Source organism: Gambusia affinis, linkage group LG07 (genome assembly GCF_019740435.1).
Source record: "Gambusia affinis linkage group LG07, SWU_Gaff_1.0, whole genome shotgun sequence".
Classification (NCBI taxonomy): Eukaryota; Metazoa; Chordata; class Actinopteri; order Cyprinodontiformes; family Poeciliidae; genus Gambusia; species Gambusia affinis.
This window is the reverse complement of record NC_057874.1, coordinates 19,926,930-19,954,802: the sequence shown is the minus strand read 5'-3', so window position 1 is coordinate 19,954,802 and position 27,873 is coordinate 19,926,930. Positions and strand designations below refer to the sequence as shown.

Here is a 27,873-nt window from a genome sequence, read left to right as displayed (position 1 = left end):
CATCCTTTTAAGGGTATAATAGAAATGCATCAAATTTGAAAATATAAATGCATAAAAATGAAATATCTATGTATCATTTCTCTTCCTTTCATCATTATTTCCAGTTAGAATCTATTTCATTTTTATATAATCATATAAGCACCATATTTTCTGGTAAACAATAATTAGAAAAAAACTTAAAAAAACCCCACTCTAGATCATTTTTTTTTAACCAATCCATCGCTTTATTTAACTTTACCCCAATACTAACTCAGTACATTCATCATTTTGAAACTAAGACTGCCCAACACCCACATGAGTACACCGTATAAATAGTTTCAACAAAAATATTACAAATAATAAACTTACAAATGTAAGAGAAAAGAGTAAGGAATATAAATAAACATAGACAAAATGCCAATTAAACTGAAGATGTTACCTGTGAGGCAAAATATACATCAAGACTGGAACCTGATAGAGTTCAGCAGCTTTTATCCAAATGTTGCTGCAGCTTGGACCTCCCAGTCACCTTCATGGAACTGAAACAGCAAATATGTTTGCAAACGAACATAAACTGTTAACCAAATAATCCCCAAACTTTATGAATAAAAACTCCTTGTATAAAACCCTTTATTTTTTTTTTTATATGAAACATTCACATCCAGCAAATTTACAATGCGCGTTGTTGGTGGTAAGCTTGAGAACCCGTTCAGTAAAGCAAAACTCACACTGAAGTTCTCAGCAGATAACCAAACGTCATGTGTCCCTGTGTTTTTAACAGCTACATTATTTTAAGGTCTTTAAAGGCTTCCAATCAAGTTACATTCAGCAAATAAATGAGTTGCTGCAGCTTTTTGAACTAAAATGAGGGAAACCTGCTTTAAGTAGTGGCAAAGTGGAGATGTTTTACCTGACATCCAGTAGTTTACAGGAAATACGGATGTTGGGAAAACCCTGTGTGGTTGGCATGTGCACTGAGACTGAGTCTGCGCAACGTTCCAGAGTCAGAATCATTTCATCGTGTTGCTGTACATGATTGCTTTGGTTGGCTGGTTAGTGTGATGATCAGATGAGCGAGAAGAACCTCAGACCTGCCGTTCATGGTTGCAGCGGCCATACAGTGTTAAATAATGGTATCACACAGTCCAGTAGAAAAAACAGAATGGCTCTTTGTTTCTCATCAGGCTGGTTTCATATCATCTGAAGACAATAGCGAGGCCGTTTTTCACTGTTTTCATGTTTTAATTTTGTATTGTTTTGTGTTAGTAATTGAGAAATAATTGCAACAAATATGTTGAAGTTATTAAAAGCTTAATATAGCGACATAGTCTAATGGTTAACACAGTGTGGTTAAAGAAAATACACCTTTTGCCACAAATAGTTTAGTAACAAATATGACAGACAGTACATAGTCTGTATTGCAGCTTTTTAGCTCAAAATATATATTAGAAAAGACACATAACTTCTTTTCTGCACATCAGCATGCTTCAGAATATTCTGCCCCCGAAAACTTCCAGATAGAAGTATCACTTAATCTTGCATCCAGTAAATCACACTCAAAATCTAAAATGAACAGATGATTGAAACAAACAAAAAAAAGATTCATTCTCTCTCCATCCATTGATTAGTTTCTGTGCTGGATTATTTCCTCAATCTGCAGCAAAATGAGTTAGCATAAACACAAAAGGCCTCTGGGGTATATACGATCACATGCTGGCAGAGCTGATGTACAGGCCGATGTTTCTAGCCCTGTTCTAAAAAAACTAAGCACTAAGTGGAATCTGCTCTCCTGGAGAGGACTCTCCAGAACAGCAGGATATGGACAACGATCACCTAAAGTAAAGCAGCTGAAATGTATTTTATTTAGCTTAATGTGAAATATACCCTTTGGTTTAGCACGAAAAGCTGAAAGGAGTTGTTTACCATTAATGATTGAGGTTCTTACTATTCAACTCCTCTATCTTTCTCATTTTCAAGCAATGAGTGGTTTTTCCTTAACGAAGCACATCTGAATCAGAGCAGAGCACTGCCTACTTCAGCAGCAAGCAAAACCTGGCCTTCCTCTGCCTTGCATAAGTAGTCACACTTTTAAACATTGTTCAGATTTTGTCACAATACAGTCACCAACATCGATGTGTTTTATTGAGAATTTCTGTGATAAGCTAAAACAAAGTTGTTAAGTGAAATGAAAATGATGCTTGGATTGCCAGTTATGAAAAACATACAAATCTGAAGAGTTATGGGTTTCAACCCCCTTTAGTCTTAACAAAATCTGTATTTTAGATTATAAAATACACATATTGTTATAATGGGGGAGCTCTGTTCAGCCAATTATCCTCAAATGAATGGAGTATGATGCAACCATGAGATCTAGGGTAACTATAAGCAGCTGCATGGAGACAAACTTGGACAGGTGAATTATTAGTTTTTATTTGTGTACTCCACAAATCTGGCATTTACAGAGAATCAGATGAAAATTTAAATTTTTGGGGGGGTTTTTGGATATGTGCAATTTTAGTGCGGAAAACTGACTGGCAAACCTAGCGTCATTTTCATTACCACTGCATTAAGCTGTGGGAATGAAAGGAGTTGTTTATGCTTCTGTGGGAATGACCACTGTTTAAAAAACGTGTTACAGGCTGCAGAACACTTGAGACTAGAGCAACAACCCAAAACATACTTTTATTGAATAACTGTGGAAAGTTACACATGCCGATATGTAACTTCCAGCATCTGTAACTTATAGATTGGCATAAACATCAACCTATAAATTTATGTTTATAGATACTCTCTGTACAATCGTACTCAGTTTGGACCATTTTGCAAATTTGAATGTGTGCAAAGTTGTAAAAAGGTGGCTCTGCAAAGTATTGATGCAGAACAACTGAATGCCACTGCACAGTACATTTTTCACATTTACTGCTGCTAAAAATCAAAAATTGTAATTTGAAAACCACATATGGTATTACATGTACCTCACTATTATGGACCTCCTGTGTTGGCCTATCACATAAAATCCCAATGTAACAATAACATTCTTGGTTGGAGTGTGGCAAAACATGAAGAACCTCAAAGGTTATGAACACCTTTGCAAAGCAGCGTACTATAGTATTTTATGGGCTCTATTCCAGTTGACGGCCCCAACAAAGACAATACAACATAAAAAATACCTGCTTTCCTTAAAAGAGGCAAATGTCTGTAAATGAAGCTAAAACGGGTGATAGCCAGTCCAAAACAGAATAAGGCTCACTAAGTTGCATAGAATTCAGTAGTGCATCGGTGCATTTACAAAAAAGGCTGTGCTCCTTTCCTCTGTCGACTTTGGCAAGCCTGCAGAGTTCCCTCAGAAACAAGCAGAACTTCAACACCATTTGTCTCCTCTTTTCTTTGTCTTCCTGACAGAAGACACTAAAACCCCAACACTTCAATTTGGACTTTAAATGCCACACCTGCGTTCAGATCACACAAAATCAAGGGAGTATTTCAATCAGGGGCAACAAAACATTTCTCAATCTAAGAGATGTATAGCAATCATTTTGGTGAATGGAGGAGTACAATATGTACTGTATTTAATTCCTTTAGAAAAAAAGGATCTTAACTGGATAGAAAATACTTTTCAGCTTGTTTAAAATATTTTTTTGTCCTCTGCAAAATGATTTGAAGCCCTGGAATCAGCGGCAAGAAAGAGAGCACAGCTTGGTGTCTGCATTTATGAAGCAAAGACACCCACCACCACCACCTTCCAAACAGCAAAAACAGTATAAAAGCACCAGTTCAGAGCCTGCACCATGTTAAGTTTGTTCCACCTCCAGCCACGATGACATTTTGCTCATATTTAAACCCCAATGATTAACTGAGGCAGACAACAGGAGATGGAACAAATCCCAGCTGTGCAGCCATCAACTGAGCGGGACTTCAGTCTCTGCATCTTTATCCGAGATCTCGTCCTGGATCTCGTCTGTGTTCCCTGAGTCGCTGCTGGCCACCGAGCTGAAAGAAGGAGAGTTCCTGCCACCTTTAATCATCCGCCGACAGGTCTCCATCTGCACGTCGAGGCCCCTTTTCATGCTGCACATCTCCATGTACTCATGCAGATGTCGGTTCATGTCGCTTTTTGCTGTGGCCAGCTCCATCTGAAGCAATATCAACATGATTAGGAGCTCAGATTATAAATTGAAACTCTATAGCAGATCTTAAATGCATTTAAGCTGAAAGGAAGTACCTACATTAATGCAAAAAAGGGAAGTTTGACTTCAATTTGGCTTGGAGGACGTTATTAAGTCTGCACTGTTGGAAATAAAAGCTGCGTTTTGTGTTGAAATAAAATTTTTGGATGAGAATACATTGTAACATTGACCAAGGTCTGACATAAGTGTGGGATATATTTGGTCATGAAGTGCAAATTTATCAAAATCTGTATGAAAAGCAAGTGCTTGAGCTAGGATGGTAAAACTATTATCTGCATCAACGAACCTCCAACAACATTTTTTCTTTTCTAATGCATACAGGAACCACTTTTTCTTTCACTACAAAATCATACTCATATCAGCGTACCTCAATCTGTCCGATGGTCTCCTGGTACTCCTTCTCCCTGCTCTTAAATAGGGTCTCCGTTTCATCAATGAGGCTGCCAAGACTTCCATCCTGGGAATCCTGAGAGAGCACAGACATAACCCTCATTCATCATGCATGAGTTTGCGTCTTACACTGCATCCATAGCATTGATGCATGCCCTGACTTGCACAAGTCTGAAAAAAAAGTTTTCATTCAGACTGAACTTACGGGATCAGCCGCTTCGGCACTGCCTTCGCAGGGGCAGGCGGCAGCGCAGGTCGTTGCAGTGATGGTGCACGGCAGGTTGTAGTTTGCGAAATCCTCCCAGAGCAAGAGAGTGTCCTCGTTTTCCTCCCACGTCAGACTGTCGCAGTCGTCGTCGATTTCAAACGTCTCGCGCCTGGCAACAAACGAGTTATCTGAACAATGTCTGTGTGGGACCGGAAAGAAAAAAAGAGAGAGGAAGAGGGAGGAAAGCATAGAAAGGTATAACAGCCAGCAGGTTCAGCAAAGGTTGAAGGCAAAGAGGAAAATTAAAATGTCACAGATAAGTTCAAAGAGAAAAATAGCAGTAAGGGAAGCAGCCATCAGTTAATTGCCAATACAAAAAAGCATATGAATGCCAACATAAAAGGCTACAGCTCTGCTAAGCATGCAGCCCATTGGTTGCAATATTTTAAATTAACAGCAGAGGGAGATGAAAGAATACACACACTCACACAACAATGTCTCAAAAGTCATTTGGATTTGGTGTGTGGTGGTTTATTGGGGATTGAGGTGTCACTCACAGCTGGTTGAGCATGCGTTTCATCTCGTCAGTGATGTTGAGAGATCCGGGAACCTCCTCCTCAGAAGTGCTTGGCTCAGCATCCATCTCCGAGTTCTCCTCATCGGAGACAGTCTTACGTTCCTTTCTCCTGCAGCACGCTGCAGCACCCTACAGAACACATAAAGACACAAATTGGGCTTAAACATAAGAATACTGACACTGTTTAAACTATATTATTCTAATTTTTAAAGAAGACCTTTTTCTATTTGACTGCAGCCCTCATTTGGTCTAAAACAACAATTTTTCATCCCTTTGAAGCCGATCAGTTTGTATTTTTTGTAAAAGGTGTGAGAAATTGCAGACACAAAGCTGCATTTCAGTTCTTTCCATAATTCCAAATACTTTAATCATGTGATTTCTCAATTTTAAAACAATTTAATGCAGACTTTAGCCAGCTATGTATGTGTTATCAAAGTTCAAAACAGTCAGCATTGATTCAGATACTTTTTTAGCTTTTGAGCAGAATAGATACAATTTATTTGAATACATATCTGCAAATTGATTGTAGGTCTACAGTGCAGCACATGAAAAAAAATATTATGGAAGATTTCAACACCAGGAAATAGAAATAAAACTGTCATGTAAAAATTTGATGAGCAGAGATTACTTTCAATATTCACCAAACTGGCAGACTTGTATGCCATTTATTATTTGCAAAAAAAAACAAACAAACAAAAAAAACATTCAGATAGTTTTGAGTACATTAGTGAGCATGCACACCTGCACCTTTCAGAGAGGTCAGTAAGTGCAGAATCAGCTTGAGGGATAAGGATCAGTTGCAACATTATGAGCGACTGGCAGCTCTGATTTCATTTGAGCTGAATATTTCCTCTGCAGAAGAATTCATTTTTTTTTTTGCTGCATTTGCTGTCAGCTTTTCTCACAGAACACAATCACACAGAGACTTGCCTTCTCTGGGAGCGACCTGGCGGGGCTGACGTTGAACATTTTCGACATGTCCTCCGAGTTGCGTTGCTGAGCCACGTCGCACAGCTTGGCTGTGATGTCAATACGCCTGCAGATGTCCATGTCCACCCGTCTGGCTTTCTCCTGGATCTTTGAGTCCAGGTCAGTCATTTGCTGCAAAAGGGTGGAGAGCATTTTGATAATAAGTTCAACATTTTTCTTTATACTTGTTTGACATTTTTTGATGAATTAGACTTCCACTCTATGATGCTGGACATAGGGACAGGATGGCAGCATTCCAGCTCTTATTTTTAAGGAGTATTCACACAATTTACGCAGGATATTTAGCTTCTTCTGAGTGCTAATTGGGCATTTAAAAGCTTGACAGGAAAAATAATTAACATTTAACTATTACCTTTACTCTTTTACCAATTCTGCAACTTCATAAAGAGTTTGTAATAAAAAATAATGGATTCTCTTTTATAGGCACACATCAGTGTCAATATTGATTTTCATTTCTGAAATATTGTTTTTGACATTTTGGAAAACTTGGTGTTAATGGATGAAAACTGGAAGCTAGTCATCCTGTTTCTTCAAAAAACTTTGATTGTTGCACAGTGATAAAAGTTTTATTATTTAAAAAAAACAGTGATGTTTCAATAAATTCTTCATAAAAAGTAGAAAACCATTAGATTTTAGGAGCGGACAGCAAGCTGTAAAGGACAAACTCTGTTCTAATGTCGAATCACCAAAGTCAAAGTCACGTCAACCACATACACACACACACTGAATAATTTCTAAAACACATTAAATAATCTAGGCGTCCTAGATAATCTTCTGGCACTTACCAGTCTCTGCATTCACACATCAGGGATGAAGTAAAGAACAAAAAATAACATGAAAATTTAACAGCAAGCAGATGGCAATGTAAAGATAAGCAACATAAACAATAGAGATTTTCTAAAAATAACATAGCCTGGCTGTTTATTTGTGACCAAACAACAGCTGTGAATGCTGTAGTGTGTTTTAACTGTGCAGTCGCACCAGGACACACCTGTTTAGAAACAATACAGACTGCCAGGGGACAGGAAGTGCTATAGATCTAAAGCCTCTCTTTGGTTCAATGAATGCTTATCTTAGGGGTTTTATGGCAATTCACATTTTCATGTTTTCAAATAATGAAGGAAGGAAGGGTGTGTGTTGCTATTCAAACCAATAAAAATGAGAACATTATTCTGATAATTCCTGGGGAAACAGTTGTAAATGCTGCTGTAATCAGTGCTTTGAGTTGAATAGCTATCACAGGTTTTTATGTATGAAAGGGAAACTTTGTAAGACTAAAGGGAAAGACGTTGACGTCATCATCGCAGTGAGTAAACACTTACGTCACTCATCAGGCTCTTGAAGACCACGAGTTCAGCCTTCAGTCTGTCCACCTTCTCGTTCAGCTCATCCTGGATCTCTGACGACTCCTGGGCGCTCTAGATGTCCGAAACCAGAAGGAATTCAATACAAGGGAAAAGTTATATTTTGACATATAAGACCTCAAAATAGTTGTAAATCATGCTAAACTACATCTAGATTAGCTTGGCCATGATTACAGTCTAATGAAGCTTTAATTTAGTTTTTTTTTTAAAGTTAAATCAACTTTAAAAGTAGTTAACTTTATTACCCAGGAATAAAGTGTCACATGGTGATGTTCTCACAAGTTTACTGGCAGATAAGCATCTCTCTTGTCTTTTAAGTAATTATGTGGGTACAACTAGCATCTGGTTAGTGAAAATTTGGGTCAAGCCTTCGTGGAGTCTTTCAAAGGAACACAGGATGTACTTTGTTTTTTGCATTCCTGTATAAAAGCAGCAAGGTTACGTGCCAAATTAAAGGAATTCTGCAAATGTTCTGCACATGTAATTTAATCCACAGCCTCAAATTTGGCCTTTCTATAATTTCGAATCAAAACAGGCATCTGAGTAAACACGGTTTCCAGTAGTTTTAAGACATTCATGAAATGAATACAGTTAAATATTGTTTGGCAATGCTCGTGTTTTTAGTTAGCACACTGATTCCTCTTGCTCTGCTCCCTGAACAGAAATGGCCATTTGCGCTGACTTTACTTCAAACAGATTCCCTCTACGTTTATACATTGACATGTCAGTGTGCACTGCAAGGTTAAAACCCTCAGGGGGCTTCGGCAGTCCACCTCTCTACCTGGCGTTTTGCTGATCCAGCCTATAAGACAAACATGCATGCAGCCACAAATTGATTGGTGCAGAAGCAGAAAAGGGAGAGGATGCCAAAAAGATGAAGGACTATTACCAGCTGGGACGGGCCTTTGTGTTGTGTGACAGCTTTAAGGTGACACACTTTAACTTCATTTCCTCTATATCTACTTCCTTTTTCCTGCTCTGAGCAGCTGCATACTTGCAGGCTGTTGGTGGTGTTTAACGTTTCTATCTCCAGTACATCTCGGCCAGCAGCCTCTTCTGATGGCTTTGTAATGAGGTTATTCTGATCGGACACATGCTGCTGGCTTATCCTGCTCCATGTAGCCTCAGTTTCCCTATTTTGAAGCTGCTTGTTTTCCTATAATCTTATAATGGTGGAAAGATGTCAAATATCTGTTTGTGTGTATGATCACAGAACATATTTCAGTGTTTATGTTTCCAAACCTGCTGTAGGGATTCCACAGTGGATTCCAGCTGCTCTCGCTTGGACAGCTCCTCCTCCCATCTGCAACACACAGCACAGATAACAGAGGTGGGTCACTTTTACTGCTGGATCTAGTCCCCCAGAGGCCCAACGTATGCCTTAATGGTACTTTTGCGGAATAACACTCCCATCTCTGATTACAAAGAGCCCCTAACAGTGTGGCATCACAACCACTGCCCCCTCTATTTCCACCCTTTTGTCCTCTTCCTCCTTTGTTGTCTTCACTGGTTCAATAAAAAGTCAAAAGGATGAAAGCTGGTCTTTCCTCTAACACAACAAACATTGCTCATGAATACTGCTGGGACTCTTGGGTGACTGGAGGGTGGAGTGTTTCTGCTGCATCCTGAATTCCTTCATGCTAACATGCTCCATTTGTTCAGCGTCACATCTGAGGAGTGGGAGATATGCTTCTCATTTGCGTCTGTTAAATTCCATCAGCATGACTAAGATTTGTGTAAATTAAATTGTCATAGAAATGTATTTTTTCATTACACTATAATGGATGATTGTATTATAATTTTACCCAACTGTAACTTACATCTTCAGTTACAGGCTCAGAAATCATATGAAAAAATACACTTAAAGAAAATGGTGGTGAGATTTAGGCTAACTGGTGATTATAAGGAGATTATCTGGTGGCCCAGTACTTAGGATGTTTTAGGTTGGAAAAGAATTTTGCTTTTCAAAAAAAACTTTGGAGGTCATGTCTTTAGTTCATGTTGGGCTCCATAACGAAAAGTAACAAAAGTAATCATTCTCATTTTACCATAAATAAATTTAGAGGAATATCAGAATATTAATATTCTGGATTCGAGTGAGGTAAAAAACCTTCTAAGATGATGTTATAGATCTGGGGATTGTTGTGAAATAAAAATCCAATCAAGACAAGGACCTTTTATTCAGAATATGTTCAGAAAAGTCAGTGTTATTATACTTTTAAAAGAAGTATACTGCATGTCAATATTTGATCTTGACAAAGGGGTTAAATGTTTTCAAGTGTTTTCTAAGTGTACATTATGGTGTAGCTAATGTCATTTATGTCACTTCTTTTGTGATTCCAGTTTCATTTATGGAAACATACAACTGCAAGATGATGCCAGATTAAATTATACAACCTGTGAAAAAAGGCCTGATCTGAACTCCATTCCATAAAGAGAGCCTAGCAATGGCGGCCATACTGCAGAAACATATCATGAAAACACCTGCAGTTTTTTAGATTATTAAATTAACGATTATCTGACAGTTGAAAATATCTGGTTATTTCATTTACCATTTCTTTAACTTACAAATAAACTGACTGAAATTAAATATTACTTTGACAATAGAGCCCAGTGTGAGACAGTTATCAGTACTGTTGACTGATTACTGCATGAACTAATCTGCTCCTACAACAGACCCTTGAAGGACACCATTAGAAATAGGAGATGAAACCATCTGCCTTTATGCACTGTGAGAAAGATAATTAAAAGCCAACATATTGTTGTTTATCATCAAACGTTCACTTAAAATTTGTGATGTTAAGTGGTTATTATGGCATGTTTTTGGTATAATGAAAATATTATACCAATGCTTCCATTGGTATAACAGGATACTTTTGCAGGAAAAACATTAATTTCCCTAACTAAGCTCCTAGCAATCAGTCCACAAGTGGGGAAAACATTCAACCAATGCTAATAATAAAGCACCAGAGCCTCCGATTAGCCTTAAGCTATAATTAAATATGGAGTTCTGGTTTTCCCCTCTTGCTTCCCCTCTTGTCATATTACTCCTCTTGACCACAGCAGCTGTATTTAAACAAAATTAGCAACCAATTTCATTGTCTTGCTGTGTGTATTGCATACAAACCCCAGAGGAAAGAGCCTTCTGTATGGAGCATGGCCCCAATACACACTCATCTTGTGTGATATGAGACAGAAACAAGGCTTAGTCAAAAAGGTTTCCCGTGAGAGTGCAGAGTTCATAATGAAGGAAAAACTCATTATAGCGTGTGAAGTGAAGACACCGTGTCAGACCTCCATGTGAGGATGAGTCATTCTACGCCATGTTGAGAGGGATTGGAATAAAAATGGAGTTTCTGAGTGTGAGAGTTAGAAAAGACTGGGTGAGGCAGTGTACGTGCCAGAGCATATATGTTTACTACATAAGAGAGAGATTACATAACATTACTTACCCATAGCATTTGCAATGGAGAAGCAAAAATATAGCCTGAAGGTGGAAAATGTGTCACTAGAAATCTACTTTCCCAACAAAACTCAGCTTTGTTTTCATTCAGAAGCCATTGAATGTGCTCTGTCTAATTAGAAAGAAGTACTCCTTAGCAGGCCTCGCCAGATCACTCCAGATTGAAAGCCCTGTTCTAAACAAAATGCTGGCAGTGGTGCTACACTTTGTCCACCGCACTCGGTCAGTCTGCCGCAGACCTCTGGCTGAGGTCACCGGGGTTCACAGCTGCACCACAACTTCCACAGACGCATGTTTGTCACAGCATTTTCAGCAGTTGTGTTGTCACTTCCTTGGGCCTCTGCCATGGCCTTTTCAGTTCTAACCTGAACTGGAAGTGATAATGGTACAATGAAATTAAATGCTCATCAGGAGGGAAACTTAATCCGAAATTTGTGTGTCAAAGCTATTTATATTATCTGTCAAATGTATTAGAGTCTGCTTTGTTATTAAAGTGGCAGCTTTAGAGTGGATAGTTAATAAAGCCAAACAAAACAACCACTGGGCATGTCTAAGTATTAAAATAAAAAAGGTTTTCTCTGTGAGATAAATTAAAGTACCTTTGGCGTGACTGAGTCAAAAAGAAAACACCAGGATTCTCCTTACAAGGACAAAAACAGTGGGAGGTTTGGAGTCTGTGTCAGCTCAAAGACATTTGTTTACTGCCAAACAAATTCTTTCAGATGTCTCCCAAAAGTAAATCAAAATCTAACGTGCAATGTTGTGAATAAGTATTTCATTCATTTGTATATTTTAACTGTTTTCACTTATTTGTTTCTTTTAAATAATTCTCTATTAAACTTTAATCGCAAAGAAATATTACTTGAGTACGGTAAATGCAAAGTGCTGCTTTCAAATTATGACTAAAGTCCAGTTTGCTCTGATTAAAACTGGATTGTTTTGGCTTCTTAAAGCTGCAGAATGTAACTTTTTCCAAAGAAAATTATTTTTTTGAGGTGTTTTTTCATATTTATTGGTACCGTCACCATGTTGTGACGGTATTGTGTGACCGTGTATTGTCTCACACGGTATTGTGTGAGACAATACCGTCACAACACGGTGCATCAAGAGCCTTTCTGGCAGGGAAAACGATCATTTGTGTGATGATCTGAAGCAGCATATCAGACCCAGATCATCACACAAATGAAGTTCTTCTGACATGCTGTTATTTCTTACCAAATGTAACAGGATGAACACCTAGTGAAACGTGTCATTTTTGTGTCTAAAAATCTCTTAATTAAATTAAAAATTAAATCACAAGTTGAAAACGTATTTCTCTGTTTACTGTGGCTAAATTGTTTGGACTGACCCGTTTCAGTGTGATAAAAATCAAAAACAGAAGATATCTGCAAGGCGACTAATACATCTTCACAGCACCATAACTATGGTCTCACAGAAAGGCCTAGGGCTGCAGAAACACATGAAGTAATTGTGTTTAATTTTTTGCATCAGCTAGATAAAAACTAAATAAGTAAATAACAAAGACTGTTAAATATTTGAGTTACTGCACATGTTTTCAAATATCTAATCTAATTCTGCATCTGAAATATAATAATGGTATGTTATTACAAGCCTGTCGCAACACAGCAAGGGAAAGTGCCTGAGACCTAAAAGATCATTTCTCATACATTGTTTTATCTGTTTATCAATAATGTTCCTCCCACTCCTTCTCTTTTGGAGCTATGTTTGAGATTTCCCATCGCTGCGCTGGAGGACCCAGATCAGCTTTAACACATCCTGTGAGCATCCAAACTTGATCATCTTCTCTAGCTTGATTCTTTTTGATCACACTGTTGACCCTTTGTGGGATGCATGCTGATTTAATGATAACATGAGATTCTTTTTCCTTCTGTTGGAGTAAACATACTAATAACTTTGAAGATCAAACATTTATGAGTTGCTGGAATTCCAAAGGGTGGATAGTAATCTTATGTAACACACAGTAAATACCTAAAAGGCCCTGAGGAAAACATTGAGGTGTGGCTTTGTGTAATACCCCAAAGCCTATGTGGCTCATTGCAAATAAAATCTGCAGCCAGAGAACACCCTGTTTAAATTATATGATGCTGTGGAAAGTGTGAGTCTATGAATCAAATGTCAAATGAAAGGCTGAAACCAGGTCCTTTGTGTAAGACAAGACTAAACCACTGCTGGTCCTCAGGCAATTATTTTAGCCCCGTTTAATTTAAAGTTCATTGTTTCAATTCTCGACTATTGGACATTTATGTTTACATTCAACACACTAAATTTGTAAAGATAATATAAGATAATATATCCATATGCGTGTTCATTTGATGAGTAGGGTTTAAATATTGACTTTTTATGGTGTTCTTTCAGAAACTACTTTCATGCCAATGAACAGATTTGTGAAAAATAGCTGTGGGCTATGAATCTCTGGAGGTAAATGATCTGTCACTCCAATTTGTTTATTTATTGTGAAACATATTTGTACAATAATTTAAAGCCATGAATCCGTTCCCATTCAGTTTCACATAAAATCTAAAACTGAAGGAGTGTAAGTACTACTGTATCTTCTTTTATAGCAAATAATCACAGTAGGCTTTACTTCTCATATATTTACCGTATGTTGAAAATTGGTCAAAAATTAAAACATTAAAACCAGAAATTAGCATGTTCTCTCTCTCTGCCACTTTAGACAATTAAAAATACATTTAGATTTTATTAGGACTATGGAAATTATTTAATCGGATTACAAGCATTAGTAAAATAGGAAATTAAAAATGGGTGAGGCTGCATGCAGGACAAATACTTTCCGAAGTTTATGTGGCCTGTATGAAATGATGTCATATACAGCTTTTATAAATGCGCAGAAAACATTTGATTTCTCTCAGGGAACTCCATAGGCGTGTCAGTAACGTCTTCTCGCTGACAGCAGCATTGGCTGGCCTCCTTCCACTGACTACAGCAGCACTGTGGCTCAGTGACTTTAGCTTTCAATGTGGAGCTTTCAGGAAACGTACAACTGCTGTACAGAGACGTAAAATAGTGAACAAATTATTCTTCCCCTGAGCAGACCCATAGTAGGTCATCGATTGACTGTCAGGACCTTGTAATCCATAGCCTCCCCCTGACTCCTGAGACACATGTGTAGCACGCTAATGAAGCAGTCATGTGAAATGGATCAGACAAGTATGTGACGCAGCTCAGGAGCCTACCGTCTGGCTGCTCAGGGGCCTCTGCCCAGGAGACAAAATATCAAGGTCAGAGCTCATTTCATTTCTCTGCTCTGCCTCCCTGAATGATACTGATAAATACTCCTAACTCGACCACACACCATAATCCTTTATCACCACATTTTCCACCCAGTGAAGGCAGCATCTGATATTCAAGCTGATGAATTCTTGACTCACTCAGTCATGTAAACGGTGCACAAAGGACGATAATTCACTGCTGGATGATTCTTCTGCTCTATGCCCTGAGAGGACAGACAGTTTTAAATATAACCCGTATAAAGCAGAAATGACGCAGACACAATAACAGCAGGAGTTTTTGTGTTGCTATGTGACAGCAACCGACACATGTTGTCTCCAAGATGTCTGGCACCTGTCACTGTTCAGTTGAAGGCTACAATGTGTCAAAAAATAAAAGACAACCAGGTTTCCCCTTGTGATATATCACAGATCATATTTCAGTATAGCCACTGACTGCTTAGATTATGAAAGATTGAATGAAGTAAATTTAGATCCATGATGAAAAAAATTTATGAGAACTTTTGTTCCCACCAATGGAAAAATCCAACCTCTATTCTTCCAGCTGTCTTCTGAGTTCATCAGGCCTTTTTAAATAAAATTTATGGTTCTACTACTTCTACCGTAAAGCAATTAGACAAGTCACAGATAAAAGATCGCTTCTTTTTATTTGATGTCAGGTTTTGTAACTAATCTTCCAATGAGTCACACTTTCGCTTTCTCTGATGCTTCAGTATAACGTGTGCATTCATGCCAGGTTAAAGTCAAACATACAACACTTTGTATATTACTGTTAAGTGGGAGGGAAAAAAGTTAGATTTTTTTTTGCTAAAAGTCAATGGTGTGTACTTGAAGTCAGCCCATTATTTAGCCTTATGCTCATAAAAAAAATATGATGGCAACCAACTTCTTAAACGGAGCCAAGTTCAGAGAAATCTTTAGTGCAAAAGACTTAATATTAGAGAATATTAAGTCCACCTCCCTGAAAATACAGTCAGTGCTACAGCAATAATAAAGCTCAATAGTTTAGATCAGTGCATGCATGTGTGTTAGGATAGCCTAGTCAAAGTCCATATCTGTTTGTATCTAAGCTTGATGCATTTTGCAAAGAGGAACGGGCAGAAATGTTAGTATCAAGATGTGCAGAGTAGACAGAGAGACACCCCCAGGGGTCAACTTGCATCTATTTGCAGGGAGAGGTAATTCTACGACTCAGGTTGTATGATATGAAGGCTTGGCACATTTCTAGAAAATGAGAAAACCATGTTTCCTTTTCTTTCCACATTACAACTATGCATATCTTTGGGTTAGTGTGCCACTTGAAATGACAGTAAAAGAGATTAAAGCAGGTAATGTGATTAAATCTGAAAAGGTTGCTTTATACATTTTTGTTATTTAATTTGTCTTACATTTTATAAGCTTATTGGGTCCAGTCTTATGACCCATGATACATGATGAAAGGAAGAATTGGATTCAGTCTGTTAATGCAAATACAAACAAAAAGTGTTTTTTCAATTTATTATTAGATATAAAACTAATATATTTCACCTCAAATATGAATATATAACTCAAAATAAATATTTAATGTAAAGCTGAGTTGGATTACAGCTGTATCTAGACAATTACTTGTGTGGTTAAAAAATGTTCTATGATCATGTAACATTTTCAGTAGGGTAATAATATTAACCTGAGATTGCTGTGGACAGTATCTCCCAGTCATTTTGCATTAAGTAATTTACTGCTGCAGGTTTTTATTACAGCACAATTTAAATGTGGATTTAAATTCCAAACAGGAGATTTTTGTTAGAAACGTGAACTGCTGATATTTTTACAAATGTGACATTCATGTGTGTCCTAAAACATAATTAAAGACGAGATTGCAGCCGCATAGTTTAACACATAATGCTTCTATAAGCTTTGTTTGTGTCAGAGGATCTCATGTACTTGCAAGTAGCCTCAAGTCATCACATACCCTAAGCTGCTTTAAATCCTGCCTCCATAAAAAGACATCTCATGAATTTCCAAATAATAGGAGCTAAAGATACAGGTTCAGGCAAAACACCAGGACTGACTGCAACACAACAAGCCACAGTTCATTTAGATTGGATGCAAATCAGATTTCTGATGTTCTTTGGAAAGCTGTAAAACCATGAAGAAGTATTTAATAATCAGATGGTTTGGTTGAACACCAGCAGATTCTCACTTCGCACGAACGGCCTGATAGTGTTGCGACACTCCTATACGTCTTGAAACATTACCAAACAGATTTTTTCTTAAAAACAAAGGTGTGTTTATGGGTGTGTGAACGAGTTGTTATTGTTTTCACTGCAAGGATGAATTATTGCTCAGCTCCAACAGCCAGGCCAATCCAGCATTATTTTTTCAGGCCTGAGGGCTGATTAGCTAGAAAGTCTTTCAAAGAAGCGACAAACATTCAAGTGCTTCCAAGTAATTACAAGAGGTTTAAACTAATAGATTCGACTTGGGAGTGGTGTCAGAAAACTGGATAATTACATTTGACTGTTAGTGAAGGCAGTTATTCCTCCAACTGCAGAGACATGCCAGAGTCAAAGCACCATAACCTAATTGTTTTTTTAGTTATGATAGCTTGCAGTTACATGTTTTGTGGGAATACCTGACAGAGTTTCTGTCAACACGAGTTTTATAATGAAATCAGAAAGTAAGATTTAACAGGATCAGTTTTTAATGCAGCTTGTTTATTCTAGGCAACTATTTTTCTCCCTTATGTCTGTTTAGCTGCATGAACGTGGGTGACAGATTTTTTTTCCCCATCCAACACATCCCACCACTGCACTATTGAGTTGTGATGCCCACACTTTTATAGTTTATCCCAACCCGTGTTACAGAACAAGCATAATAGCTTTCAGTTTCTGGCTGACTTGAGTCACACAATCGAGCTACCTTAGATAACTAAAGATCCTACCAAGTGGATCTTTGATGTTGAGTTTTCTGTGACTGGAAAAGGAGCACAGACAACAAGCTGCAAGCCTGGGCCACTTCTGGGAGTGACATTTCACTAGAATATAAAGGAGGATAAAAGGATGTTCGCTGCTGGCACGAATCCTCTGTGGTCAGGGTGTGTACAGTGAAGCTGTCTGACAAATAATAGAGCCAAGAGACATAACTACCACAATAAATACTTTCATGTGACTTTGAGTACACACACCTGTATCTTTATGTTTTCATAGAGCGAATCCAGAGATGAGACGGTTTCATTCTGGGAATACAGAATAAAATGTTACGTATCTCAAGGCATGAATAGCAGCTTTTTTGGAGAAATTTTGTCAATAAATTCTTATAACCTTTAGAGTGGCACCAATGAAGCATCTGATGAGTGAGTCAACTCTCCCTTAATTCACCCTGATCGGTGATGGGTTGGTCAAATAGTAAAAAGAAAACTGATTATTTTTTCTACTATTTAAAAAATTGACTAAAACTAGCACCCACTGTTATTGACTATGAACACGAGTCAGCATCTACTTGAATCCCCTCTTAAATTGGACATAAAATCAGATAGAGCTTTAAGTATAAATAATATCTTCTAATTTATTTATTGCTAGATTTAAAACTTCCTTCTTCATACAATAACCTACAGTAAAAAAAATTCTTGTAATTTGTGTGCTATAGTCCTTAAAAAAATCATAATTGGTCAGACCTCACACTGAAAATTGTTAGAAAATCCAATTTGTATTTATTAGGTGTATTTAATGAAAGGAGACAATAACAGCAGTTTACACATATTGTAGTTTTCTAAAACAATATATTTTTAAACATCATTATTGCCAAGGTTAGAGGCAAAAACATAACTACAATCATTTGTAATAAATACCTTATTTTGTTTGTTGAGCACTGTTTATAGAAGCTTTTTTTTAGTAATCCATTATATTAAAACTGGCATATTTATCCCATATCTCTAAAATAGGAGAGAGAACAGTACGTGCCATTCAAGACAAGCAGTTGGACATTGATTTTCTTGAACTAGAAAACGACTTAAAAAAAAAAAACTGTTCTCTTCTCTCTCCTAAACGTGCCCATGTTTACAGTTCAATCAATATTTCTTAAACGGTTTGAAGGAAATATATGGCACAGACAGTTTATGAATTGAATTTGTTGCAACCTCAAAATTGGTAAATAGCTTCAAGGAAAGACTCACCAAGTTGGTTGTACTTTAAGTCGGGCACTGAGAGGCACCGAGTCAGATTTAACACCACTGTCAAGACTCTCACATGCCACCTTCCCACCAGCACAAGTCCAACTTTATATATGACCCTGCTACGTGCATGTGATGGTGTGTTCAGTCTGTGAGCCTGAGGTGCCTGGAAAACAGGCTTTTCTCTGCTATAACAAGACTTTGAAAGACAGAGGCTATTGAGTGTGCATGCTGGATCGGCACACGTAGGTCTTGAGAAATGGGGGTAAGAGTTTTTAAATCTGAAGAAGTTCCAAAGAGAGGACAAGGTATTTGTTAAATTGTCAAATGTCTACAATTAGAAAGATGCTAATGGGTTTTACTAACTTTGCTTACAAAGACTGCAAGACTCACAATAAAACCTCTTGCAGTATTTTTTTCACTTTATAAGACAAGTGCATTTATGGACGTTTAAATATGGCAGCCAGCCATTGCTCTCAGTTGTATCAATACCCATGAATAATCAACCACAGGTGCACAGCAGCAACTCCAAACGTGGCAGGTGGAGTGAACTGGGAGGAAAATGGGAACAGAGGAGAAAATCCCAGCAGATTACATTTCCTTTCAATTGTTTTTCCCCAGAGATGTTAAAGTTGCTCACTTTTTCTAGGTGGTGCTCCTTCTGTACAGAAACAGAACCGTCCTTTGACGCCTCAAAAACAACATCTTTATATAATTTTTTAGTCTTCTTTAAACTACCAGTGGCTCCCCCGACCACTACAGATGGATTTAACTAATAAAATGTTGTTTGTAAATTTAAATATTTTCCATTTTTTTCCTCAGCTCTGACCAGCTTCCCAGTCCCTGTTGAGGAACCCCACAGCCCTCCAGGCATGATACTGCCACCACCATGTTAAACAATGGGGGTGGTTTATTCAGGGTTATGTGGATTGTTTCCTTGTTGTTGTCTCAGTAGCATTTTGGAAACTCAATAGCAAGAAAATTAGGGAAGAAGTGATAGACAAAATACAAAAACTGAGACTATCACAACTAAAATATTCAACCACTCATCAGACGTAGTATTTATACTACTCAATGCACTATTTGTAGTTAATAATACAGCATTGTTAAATTGTTTGAAGTGGAAAAGAGGATTAAGTGTGTTTGTAATGAAGAAAGGTGTGCTTCGATCTTCTTCCTAATCTACAGAATAAGCTCAAAATCACTCAAGGGCCCCTGTAGATTATGATTAATATGGGACTCATAAAGTAAGAGGGGGAACTCATGTTCATGGTAATAAAGAAAAGATCACATACTGCAGCTGTGGTTCATTTTTTTATGGTACAGCTATAAGAACAGGTTTACTTTTTTAATAGATCCACTGAGAACTGTAAATATGTGTGAATATGATGATAGCATCAAAATGAACTCTGAATCCATGCAATGAACAAGCCCTTTATGTATAAACACAGCAGCTACAGGAGCAAAGCAGCACAAAACAACAACAAAAACAAACAACACAAGGTCTCATCTGGAACTCTCTGTCCCTGAGAACTGAGCTCCGATTCTTTCCGTCCCACCATATTTCAGCAGCAGGAAGACGTACACTTCAAGAGGCCCCAAGTTGAACGCTGCAGCTGTATGCCTAGGCGCCATGCAGGCCTGGATGGATGCCGGTGCCTCGGTGCTAGGTGACGGCTTAGAGAAAATCCCTCTCCTGAATAGGCGGCCTGGCTTACAAGAAGGGCAGCAAGGAAAAAGAAAGGCTGAACTGCATGTTTCTCTTCATCAGGGGACATAATATTTGTTGTCCAAAAATCTTCAGAACGATTATTCACCTAAATTTTTGTACATTTCTATTTCCTTCTATTTAGAGAAACCAAAATGTTGTGGTGAAAGAAGAAACTCCACTGATAAAGACATGAACCAAGATCAAAGCCCCTAAAAACTGGCTACGCTGAAATGTTATTGCATTGATCCAAAACACACACACACATACACGCACACACACACACTATATTCAGCTGTATGTGAATTATTCATGCAGGAAGCAAAGGCCTGCAGACAGTTCTGGTTTGCTTTGTGTCCTGTAAGCTGCAGGGGGTGATCCAGCAGCACAATAGATTTTACAAACCTAAAAGCAGCAGAAGTCGAAACCCTAACAGGTTTCTGTGATGTATAAAATATGACCATGGTAATGTTATTAAATGTAATCTTTTTCTACATTGTAACATGATAAATGTCACATGCAATATAACCGAAAAAGATCTGTTTGGAGGGGGAAAAAGCGCAATAACACAAACCCTCAAACTTTGTTTAAGAAGCTTTTCAATCTATTTGAGCATTCATTATTTTGGTAGGAGTCTATCACATTGTGATTTGCTATTGTTCTCTTCGGGTGAGCTCAGAGTTTTAACTGAATGTAGTCTGCCTCTTTCACTTCAAACATTTTATTTTCCTCAAATAAAATCCTTCTTTTGACTATTTGGATATATGCTTGAATCTGTTATAGAATTGAAAATGAAATTAATCTCCAGGTTTTGGAAGAACTGTCAAAACAGTCTAGCGTTGAAAAAGTAACCCCAGATCATGAAGCTGCCACCTCCATGTTTCACTGGGGAAAGATTGTTCTTTCAGTAAAGCTCCTTTAGAATTATCGCCCTAAAGTGTGAGTTTGGTTTCATCTGACCACAACACACTCTCCCACAAGGTTCCAGGAGATTTTATTCAGGACCGGATTTTTTCTTTAGAAGAAAAGCCTTCTGTTTCAAAACCTTACTTCTTATCCCAGACTTATGACGAACACGGGGAACTGTTGTCACATGCAGAACACACCTGGCCTCGGTTATAGAGTACGGCAGCTCCTTCAGTTTTCCTGTTGGTTTCTTGGCAGCCTCCCTGAACAGTTTCTGCCTTGTCTTTTCAAAAACTGTACAAAAATGTCCAGTTTTGTAACGTCCATGTTGCTGGATTATTTCGTCCAGTTGATCTCAACTGGGCGAAAGAATATAAATCCTGATTTGAATTTGTCTGTATTGCTCTCCTGACTGACACTTCATGGTGACTCTTAGTACCGTCTCGATGGCGTTAGCTAAAGGATGCAGCTGAACTTCACTTACAGTTATTTATATTGAATTTAACTGGCAGACAGAGTTAGTTTAAGGGTTTGCACACTTATGTGTACACTGTTGAAAGGATTTATCTTGGTCTCAATTTCATACCATTATGAAAATCTAACAGGGGTTTATAGACTTTGAGAGCCACTTTATGTGTGTGTCTTTCAGTAAACCTGATAGGTGCATCCCACGCCTCTGTTCATCAGAAATTTATGCAAAAATGTACCACAAACTGTACACAACGGAGGATGTATTCTTAGAATTGACCTAAGCTACCACTATCTACATCCATTCGGGTCTTTATTACATGCAAACTTGCCCTCTTTTCGTCCATATCTGTCTTCCAGTTCAGTAATCTACATAAAACAGTCCGAAACGCCTCTGTGCAAAAAACAAAACATGCAAACTCTAAACAAATCTGCGATTGAAGACAACTGTCCGCAAGAGCTTTTATCTGTTCACCATCTGCAGTGTGCTATCAGCTGTCAGATATGTTCATCAGTGTCAGACAATGTTTTGAAAGCATTTTAAACACAATGCAGGTAGTTACTTGCAAGCCTCACCGACCCAAGTGATAAAGTTCATGTCGATGTCAGACTGTAGAATAAGGCAATAGATGAAGATGAAAAGTCCCAGAAAAGTGACCTTATTTATCCTCCTTTCTGCAGTTGTTCATCAATGACCGTCTGTAAGCCAAGTGTCCAGACACTGTGGCACTAAGGAGGCATTCAAAGTAGCTTACCTAATGTTACATCTCATATAGGCTAAACATTACTGCACATACAAGCTGCTGTAAAATGATGCATCCTCGTCTTGCCTATCATTTAAATGCTAACTAACTTTCAAAGAGTTTGGAAAGGTAGTTTGCATAGCTAAAATAATAGCCCAAAAACAAGATAACATTCTTCAGTAAAATACTTCCGCCTCAACTCTCCTCTTTGTGGAGAGCAGGGAATAAAGGAAACACTGTTCTGAGGTTAAAAAGCAGATGGATTAGTTAAGGATGTGGGCAAACCTCTTAACAAAAGATTAAAGAGCTTTCTTTTATCCAGAAATACATCCTGTACATCTGGAGCAACAATAATCCTTCGTATCTGAAAACAGATTTGCCATATTTGTTCATTTTAATATAAGCTAATTGTAAGAAACAAAAAGCAAACACTATACAGTAACACATATTTCTTCTACATAGCACATGTCCAGCCTCAAAACTCCAAGTAATAGCATCCTTTTGGTTGTGTTAAATGTATTCTACAAAAAGACTGCAATGAAATTCTCCAAGGGTTCTCTAGTCTGTCCAAGCTGTATTGTAGGCTAGAAATAATATTAAAGGCAGCAATGGTGAAGGCACAGCACAGTTGACAGACTTTAAAATCAGATGCAAATAGACTGGCAGATAATACACACCACTTATCAGAGTGAAAGTGTCCATCAGCAGCTTTGTTTAACTTATAATTTAACACAGGGAGTAAAAGAATGTCTTTGTCCCCATGACTATTTGCAGACCTAGCAGTTTTCAGTTTGTTTGTTTTTTTTATATATCCATGGTCAGTATAATCCAGACAACTATTTTTCAATTAAAAAAAAGCCTTCTAAACTTCTTAATTCTCTCCTTGGGTTACATAACCGAGTTATGAATTAAGGTATGAATGTAGCTGGCCAGCGATCTTTTTGTGTGTGTCCGAACTTGTAATACTTTCATAAATCAACAGCGCTGCACCGGACCACAGAGTTGGATGGATTGGAGACCCTTTGGGAGCAAGGATGCCTTACAAAGCAGTCTGTATGTGGCACAGGGAGAATCAGAGGGCTAGTGAAGGAATGACTGAACACAAAGAACGCAGAACAGAAAGGGCACAGCAAGACGAAGCTCAGGGACTGAATCCTGAAACGTGACTGTAGTAAAGAGGATTTAGTCTGGGAGAGAGAAACAAAACAACCGGACAGTGAGCACAGTGATGCAATTACTGAGCTTAGCGCAGGGAATGAATTGATTACAATGATTATATCTCCATAAAAAGAACCAAATAGTGTGTGTTGTTTCTCACTTTTCCACATGAAAAAGAATTCAAGAATACTTTGGAATAAAAATTGATTCAACTAAAACAAATCCTCTGGAAAAGATATTTCTGATAAATAAAACCCTGATTAGTTCAGTTAGAAAGCTTTAATTATCTGTCAAGTCAAAAGATTCTATTTCTGACTGACGGGAGACAGATTTAGGATTTCAGGCTGGATGTTTTCTATTTGGCTGCTTCCCAGCTACTGTGGGTGATCGTCTCAAGCATAAAGGCACAAAAAAGGAAATGCTAGTGTTACAAGGGAGGAGTGGGGAGGATATTTGGTTTCCCAGCAGAGTAGGAGAGCACACATATTCAGGGCGACTGAGTCAGTGGCTCACAGGGAAGTCAGTGGTCGTCAGAGTCGACCTCACCAAGCAGACAGGGGCCTGTAAAAATGCCTCTCTGCTTGAGTCACGATGCTGAACAGAAGCCGGAGCTTCTTGGCACGTCTTCATCCAGCAGTCTGCCTGCTGGCGGTGACGTCGGCCAGGACGGGGAAGCTGTGGTGAGTCCTCAAGGAAACACAGTTCATATGACTCCCCAACTGAGCCATGCAAAGGAATTTCCTCCAGCTTTCACATCCTTTATATGGAGCAGCTCAAACGTAATTATGTCTGCCATCTCTTCACTGCAATTACAGAGGAGCTTTGTCCAAATACATTCAACCAGACGTCAACTCAGAAAACACGTCTGTCATCTAGTGTCTTTTTCTTTTTGTTATTTGCTTTTATTTTTATGCTTTCAAGAAGCTAGATTCTAGTTATTAGTAATTTTCAGATTAGTAGAAATCTTTAATATAATGTATTTTAAAAAACATTTTTTTCAGCCAGTTCTTGTATCTGACCGGGACGCACATGAAAAAGGGTAGGAAGGCACATCTAAGCCGTCTGCCTCCAGACTGCTTAGATGCATTAGAAGCATTAGTGAAAGTCATAACAGGCCACAAAGTACAATAAGCAACATTTTGATCAATTAGCAACATAACCTAGCTTAATGAGTAATAAGCTCTGAGATCACCAAGTTTACAGAGGAATCTCTGCTAACATGAGTCACCTGAAAGTCTTCACCACCAGACCATAGGAAGATCTCTACATGATAGACATTTGCCATGCTGTAGCCATATAATCTACAGCAGATGAACAGCTCCTGAAAGTCAAGCTGGATTGCTATGGACCAGTAACTGTGTCAAAGTACACCGTCTCATTCCTACTTTTAACTTGAAAGCAAAAATGTGCTGGAGAGTCTGTTTTCTCTGTGTGTATGGACCAAAGAGTAGCACAGTGTTGTGCCCACCCATGCAGTTGTAACTCATTATTGGTCAGAAGACAGAATCAAGGCTCCTACACTTTTCCCTCACCTACAATAAAAATAAATTCAGCCATTTGGAAACATTTTTGAGGTAATGCTGTTAAAAATATTTTAGTTACAATCCTCATCCTCTTTAGGACAAACTGACAACCATATGCCGCAAATAAATCTCTGGAAATCACCTCATTGGTGCTACGATGCTCTCTTACCACTGGTTCTTTTCACAGATTAAACTAAAGAAACAAGAACAAATGGTGTCATTGTGAAAGACTATTATATTTTTCAAGAAGCTATTTAAATTTGTAAATTTTCTAAGTCCTCCTATATGTGTAAACACAACTCTCGTTCATGCTTTGTGCTTTTAGGACCAATTTATTTCTAAATGATTAATAGCTTAAAGCCAAACGGCTTAGCAAACAGCAAAACATCCCCTTGGAAATGCTCAAGCATTAGAATGAAATAAGTTATGACTGAAAAACCTGGATTGTCTGAAGAAAAACATTGAAAGCCTTCCCTTATGCAGAAAGCCTAATGTAATACTGCTCTAGACGGCTTCAAATCATCACAACAAAGTCTGACTCAAAACTTTTATGTACAGACAAACTAGGAGATAAACAGGACATAATGCTTCATGGGAAAATCTCTAATAATGAATTTAAAAATATTTCTTTATATTTGCACAAAGTACTATTATGTTCTTTAATATAATGCAGCACTGTAAAAAAAAAACAAATATGTGAAGCACTGTGTGGCTCAGTTGGTGCAGCATCCAAGCTTCACCTTCTCTCTACTGTTTTCTGTTCATTTACAGTTCAATAAACATAACTAGAACCTAAATAATCTTTGAAGAAAAAAGACAAAACAAATATGTGAGACAATAAACAGCCTTGAATAGAAGGATTCAAACTTTAAGCTTAAGGTAAGTGATTGACTTATTCAGATGAACAGACTGACAGGCGTGTCTTAAAACAACTTTGAGCCAAACCTTTCCTGCACGGCTTAGCAACACAGCCAGGTGTTGTGGGATCCAGACGGGGCCAAGAGGTCACATAGCAGGCTGGTCTGACCTAAAGTAGATTGAGGTTACTGCTGCTGGTGGGTGTTTGGCTGAGTTCAGAAAGCCAGAGTCACCCTGAGTCAGAGCAGTCCTTCAGGGCCAAATGAGGACCATGAGAAAAGTGCAGGAGAGTGCAATTGTGAGCCAGATTTGGGCCAATGTGTTTTTCTCAGGTTTGATCGCTCTGAAGTCCATTCAAATAGGAACAATGCTATAATAGGTTTTAATCTAAGATAAAACTGGGGTAAAATGAATAAGCTATATTTTTGACTCTGACAACCACATAAATCACATAAAGCAAAGACCCAATAAAGAAATCCTGGATGACTACTCACTTTCTCTTGTACTCGTCTCTCTCTCGCTTCACTTTAGCCAGCACGTTGTACAGAGCCCTCACTTCTGGGGTGATGGTGTCGATCTGCACCCCGACTCCGTCCGGGTGCGTCCACGTCACCCCGGGGCCGTGCAGCGTCTCGAAACGCTCTCCTTGCCTCCGGATGTGGGTGAAACTCCAAATGGTACCCGGGAGCCTGGACTCGGGACCGTCCGTCTGCACGGCGACCTCCCGGCCGAACGGGTGTCGGCACTGCGGCCGCTGCAGAGCTTGCTGCAGCTGGCTCTCCAGCAGCTTGTTCCTCCGCTCCAACTCGTGGACTTTGGCGAGGAAGCACCGGAAGCGCAGGTTGAGGGTTTTCAGCACATGGATGTTGGAGCCCAGGTCGTTCCGCAGGGCGCTGGTCACCGCGCCGGAGCCGCTGCAGACCGGACCGAGCGGAGGTTCGCAAAAAAACAGGGAACTCATGATGAAAGATAACTAAAAAGTAATAACCTAGCAATGGCTTTCTACTGTTTGACTGCAACAAAATAACCTGTTGTTAGTTATGTCTGCATTTTCCTTCTAATCCCCACTCCCACTGGACGTTATCTCCTCACAATGCAGATGCTGAGAGCAAGGAAGATGGGGGTACCATCACTGTCACTGCTGGAAGACTCTAACATGGGCTCCTGCAGCAAACACCAACCCCAAAAAGTCCTTTAGGAGCCACGGAGGGCTTCATCTCCTGACGGTACCGAAGGTTTGACGCAGACCGAAATAATAGGCTCCAGCCGCACTCCTCGTCACCCTCATGTTTCTTGTCTCCGTCTTCGTCCAGATCTGCTGATGCTGCCGGCCGACTGAGGAGGAGCCTTCTGTCCTTATCATCCCCCGGTTCACCGCGGCTCTATCCAGTCTCCATGCGGCGCGGAGGGGCAGGATGCAGCGCCGCAGAGCCCGGCCTCTCCGTGGATCATGTTGCAAAGTGCTAAACTCGGCACTATCACCTTATCAGCCCCTCCCACATCCCTCCCCAAGCCTCTCACTCTGTCTCCATGACGAGACTCAGCCAAGGCTTATAGCTGGACTTCAATAAGGCTATTTCATTTTGATTTGTTAGACATTTTATGTTCAGAACATGTTTTTTAGAAGTAATTCCAAGTTTGATTGCTTCTCACTACAGAAAAGTAAAACATTAAAAATAATTTGAAATCATATCTTCATTCTAAAATTTGATGTATGGTATAATAAATATAATCCACATGTAGTTCAAAAACATGACAGTCAGGTTGATTGGTTTCTCTAAATTCTCCCTAGGTGTGTGTGTGAATGGTTGTTTGTCCTGTCTGTTTCTGTGTTGCCCTGCAGCATACTGGCGACCTGTCCAGGGTGAACCCCGCCTCTTGCTCGGAACATGCATTGCGGAGAACTCGATATTGTATATTAGAATATGAACT

General features: G+C 38.7%; 1 protein-coding gene across 2 annotated transcripts; it reads right to left on the bottom strand.

The window, feature by feature from the left end:
• Positions 1–192: 192 nt before the first annotated feature.
• iffo2b (intermediate filament family orphan 2b) lies at positions 193–27,042 on the bottom strand. 2 transcript variants are annotated; one of them, XM_044121898.1, is made up of 8 exons: positions 26,436–27,042; positions 8,938–8,998; positions 7,654–7,749; positions 6,272–6,442; positions 5,322–5,470; positions 4,762–4,963; positions 4,534–4,632; positions 193–4,112 (listed from the first exon to the last, which is right to left on the bottom strand). In XM_044121898.1, exons 1-8 carry the CDS (start codon positions 26,900–26,902, stop codon positions 3,879–3,881), a joined length of 1,479 nt encoding a protein of 492 aa, XP_043977833.1. In that variant the 5' UTR covers positions 26,903–27,042; the 3' UTR covers positions 193–3,878. The 2 variants fall into 2 exon arrangements, with proteins under 2 accessions (XP_043977833.1, XP_043977834.1); XM_044121899.1 differs by having other exon boundaries at positions 4,762–4,933.
• Between the last annotated feature and the right edge of the window lie 831 nt (positions 27,043–27,873).

What these genes read in the sequence shown, in the direction of transcription:
- iffo2b (XM_044121898.1), bottom strand. Translation starts at nt 26,902, where the DNA reads ATGAGTTCCCTGTTTTTTTGCGAACCTCCGCTCGGTCCGGTCTGCAGC. An exon ending in AAACGCATGCTCAACCAGCT is followed by an intron (nt 4,964 to 5,321) that starts GTGAGTGACACC and finishes GGTCCCACACAG; the next exon opens with ACATTGTTCAGATAACTCGT. An exon ending in AGACCATCGGACAGATTGAG is followed by an intron (nt 4,113 to 4,533) that starts GTACGCTGATAT and finishes ATATTGCTTCAG; the next exon opens with ATGGAGCTGGCCACAGCAAA.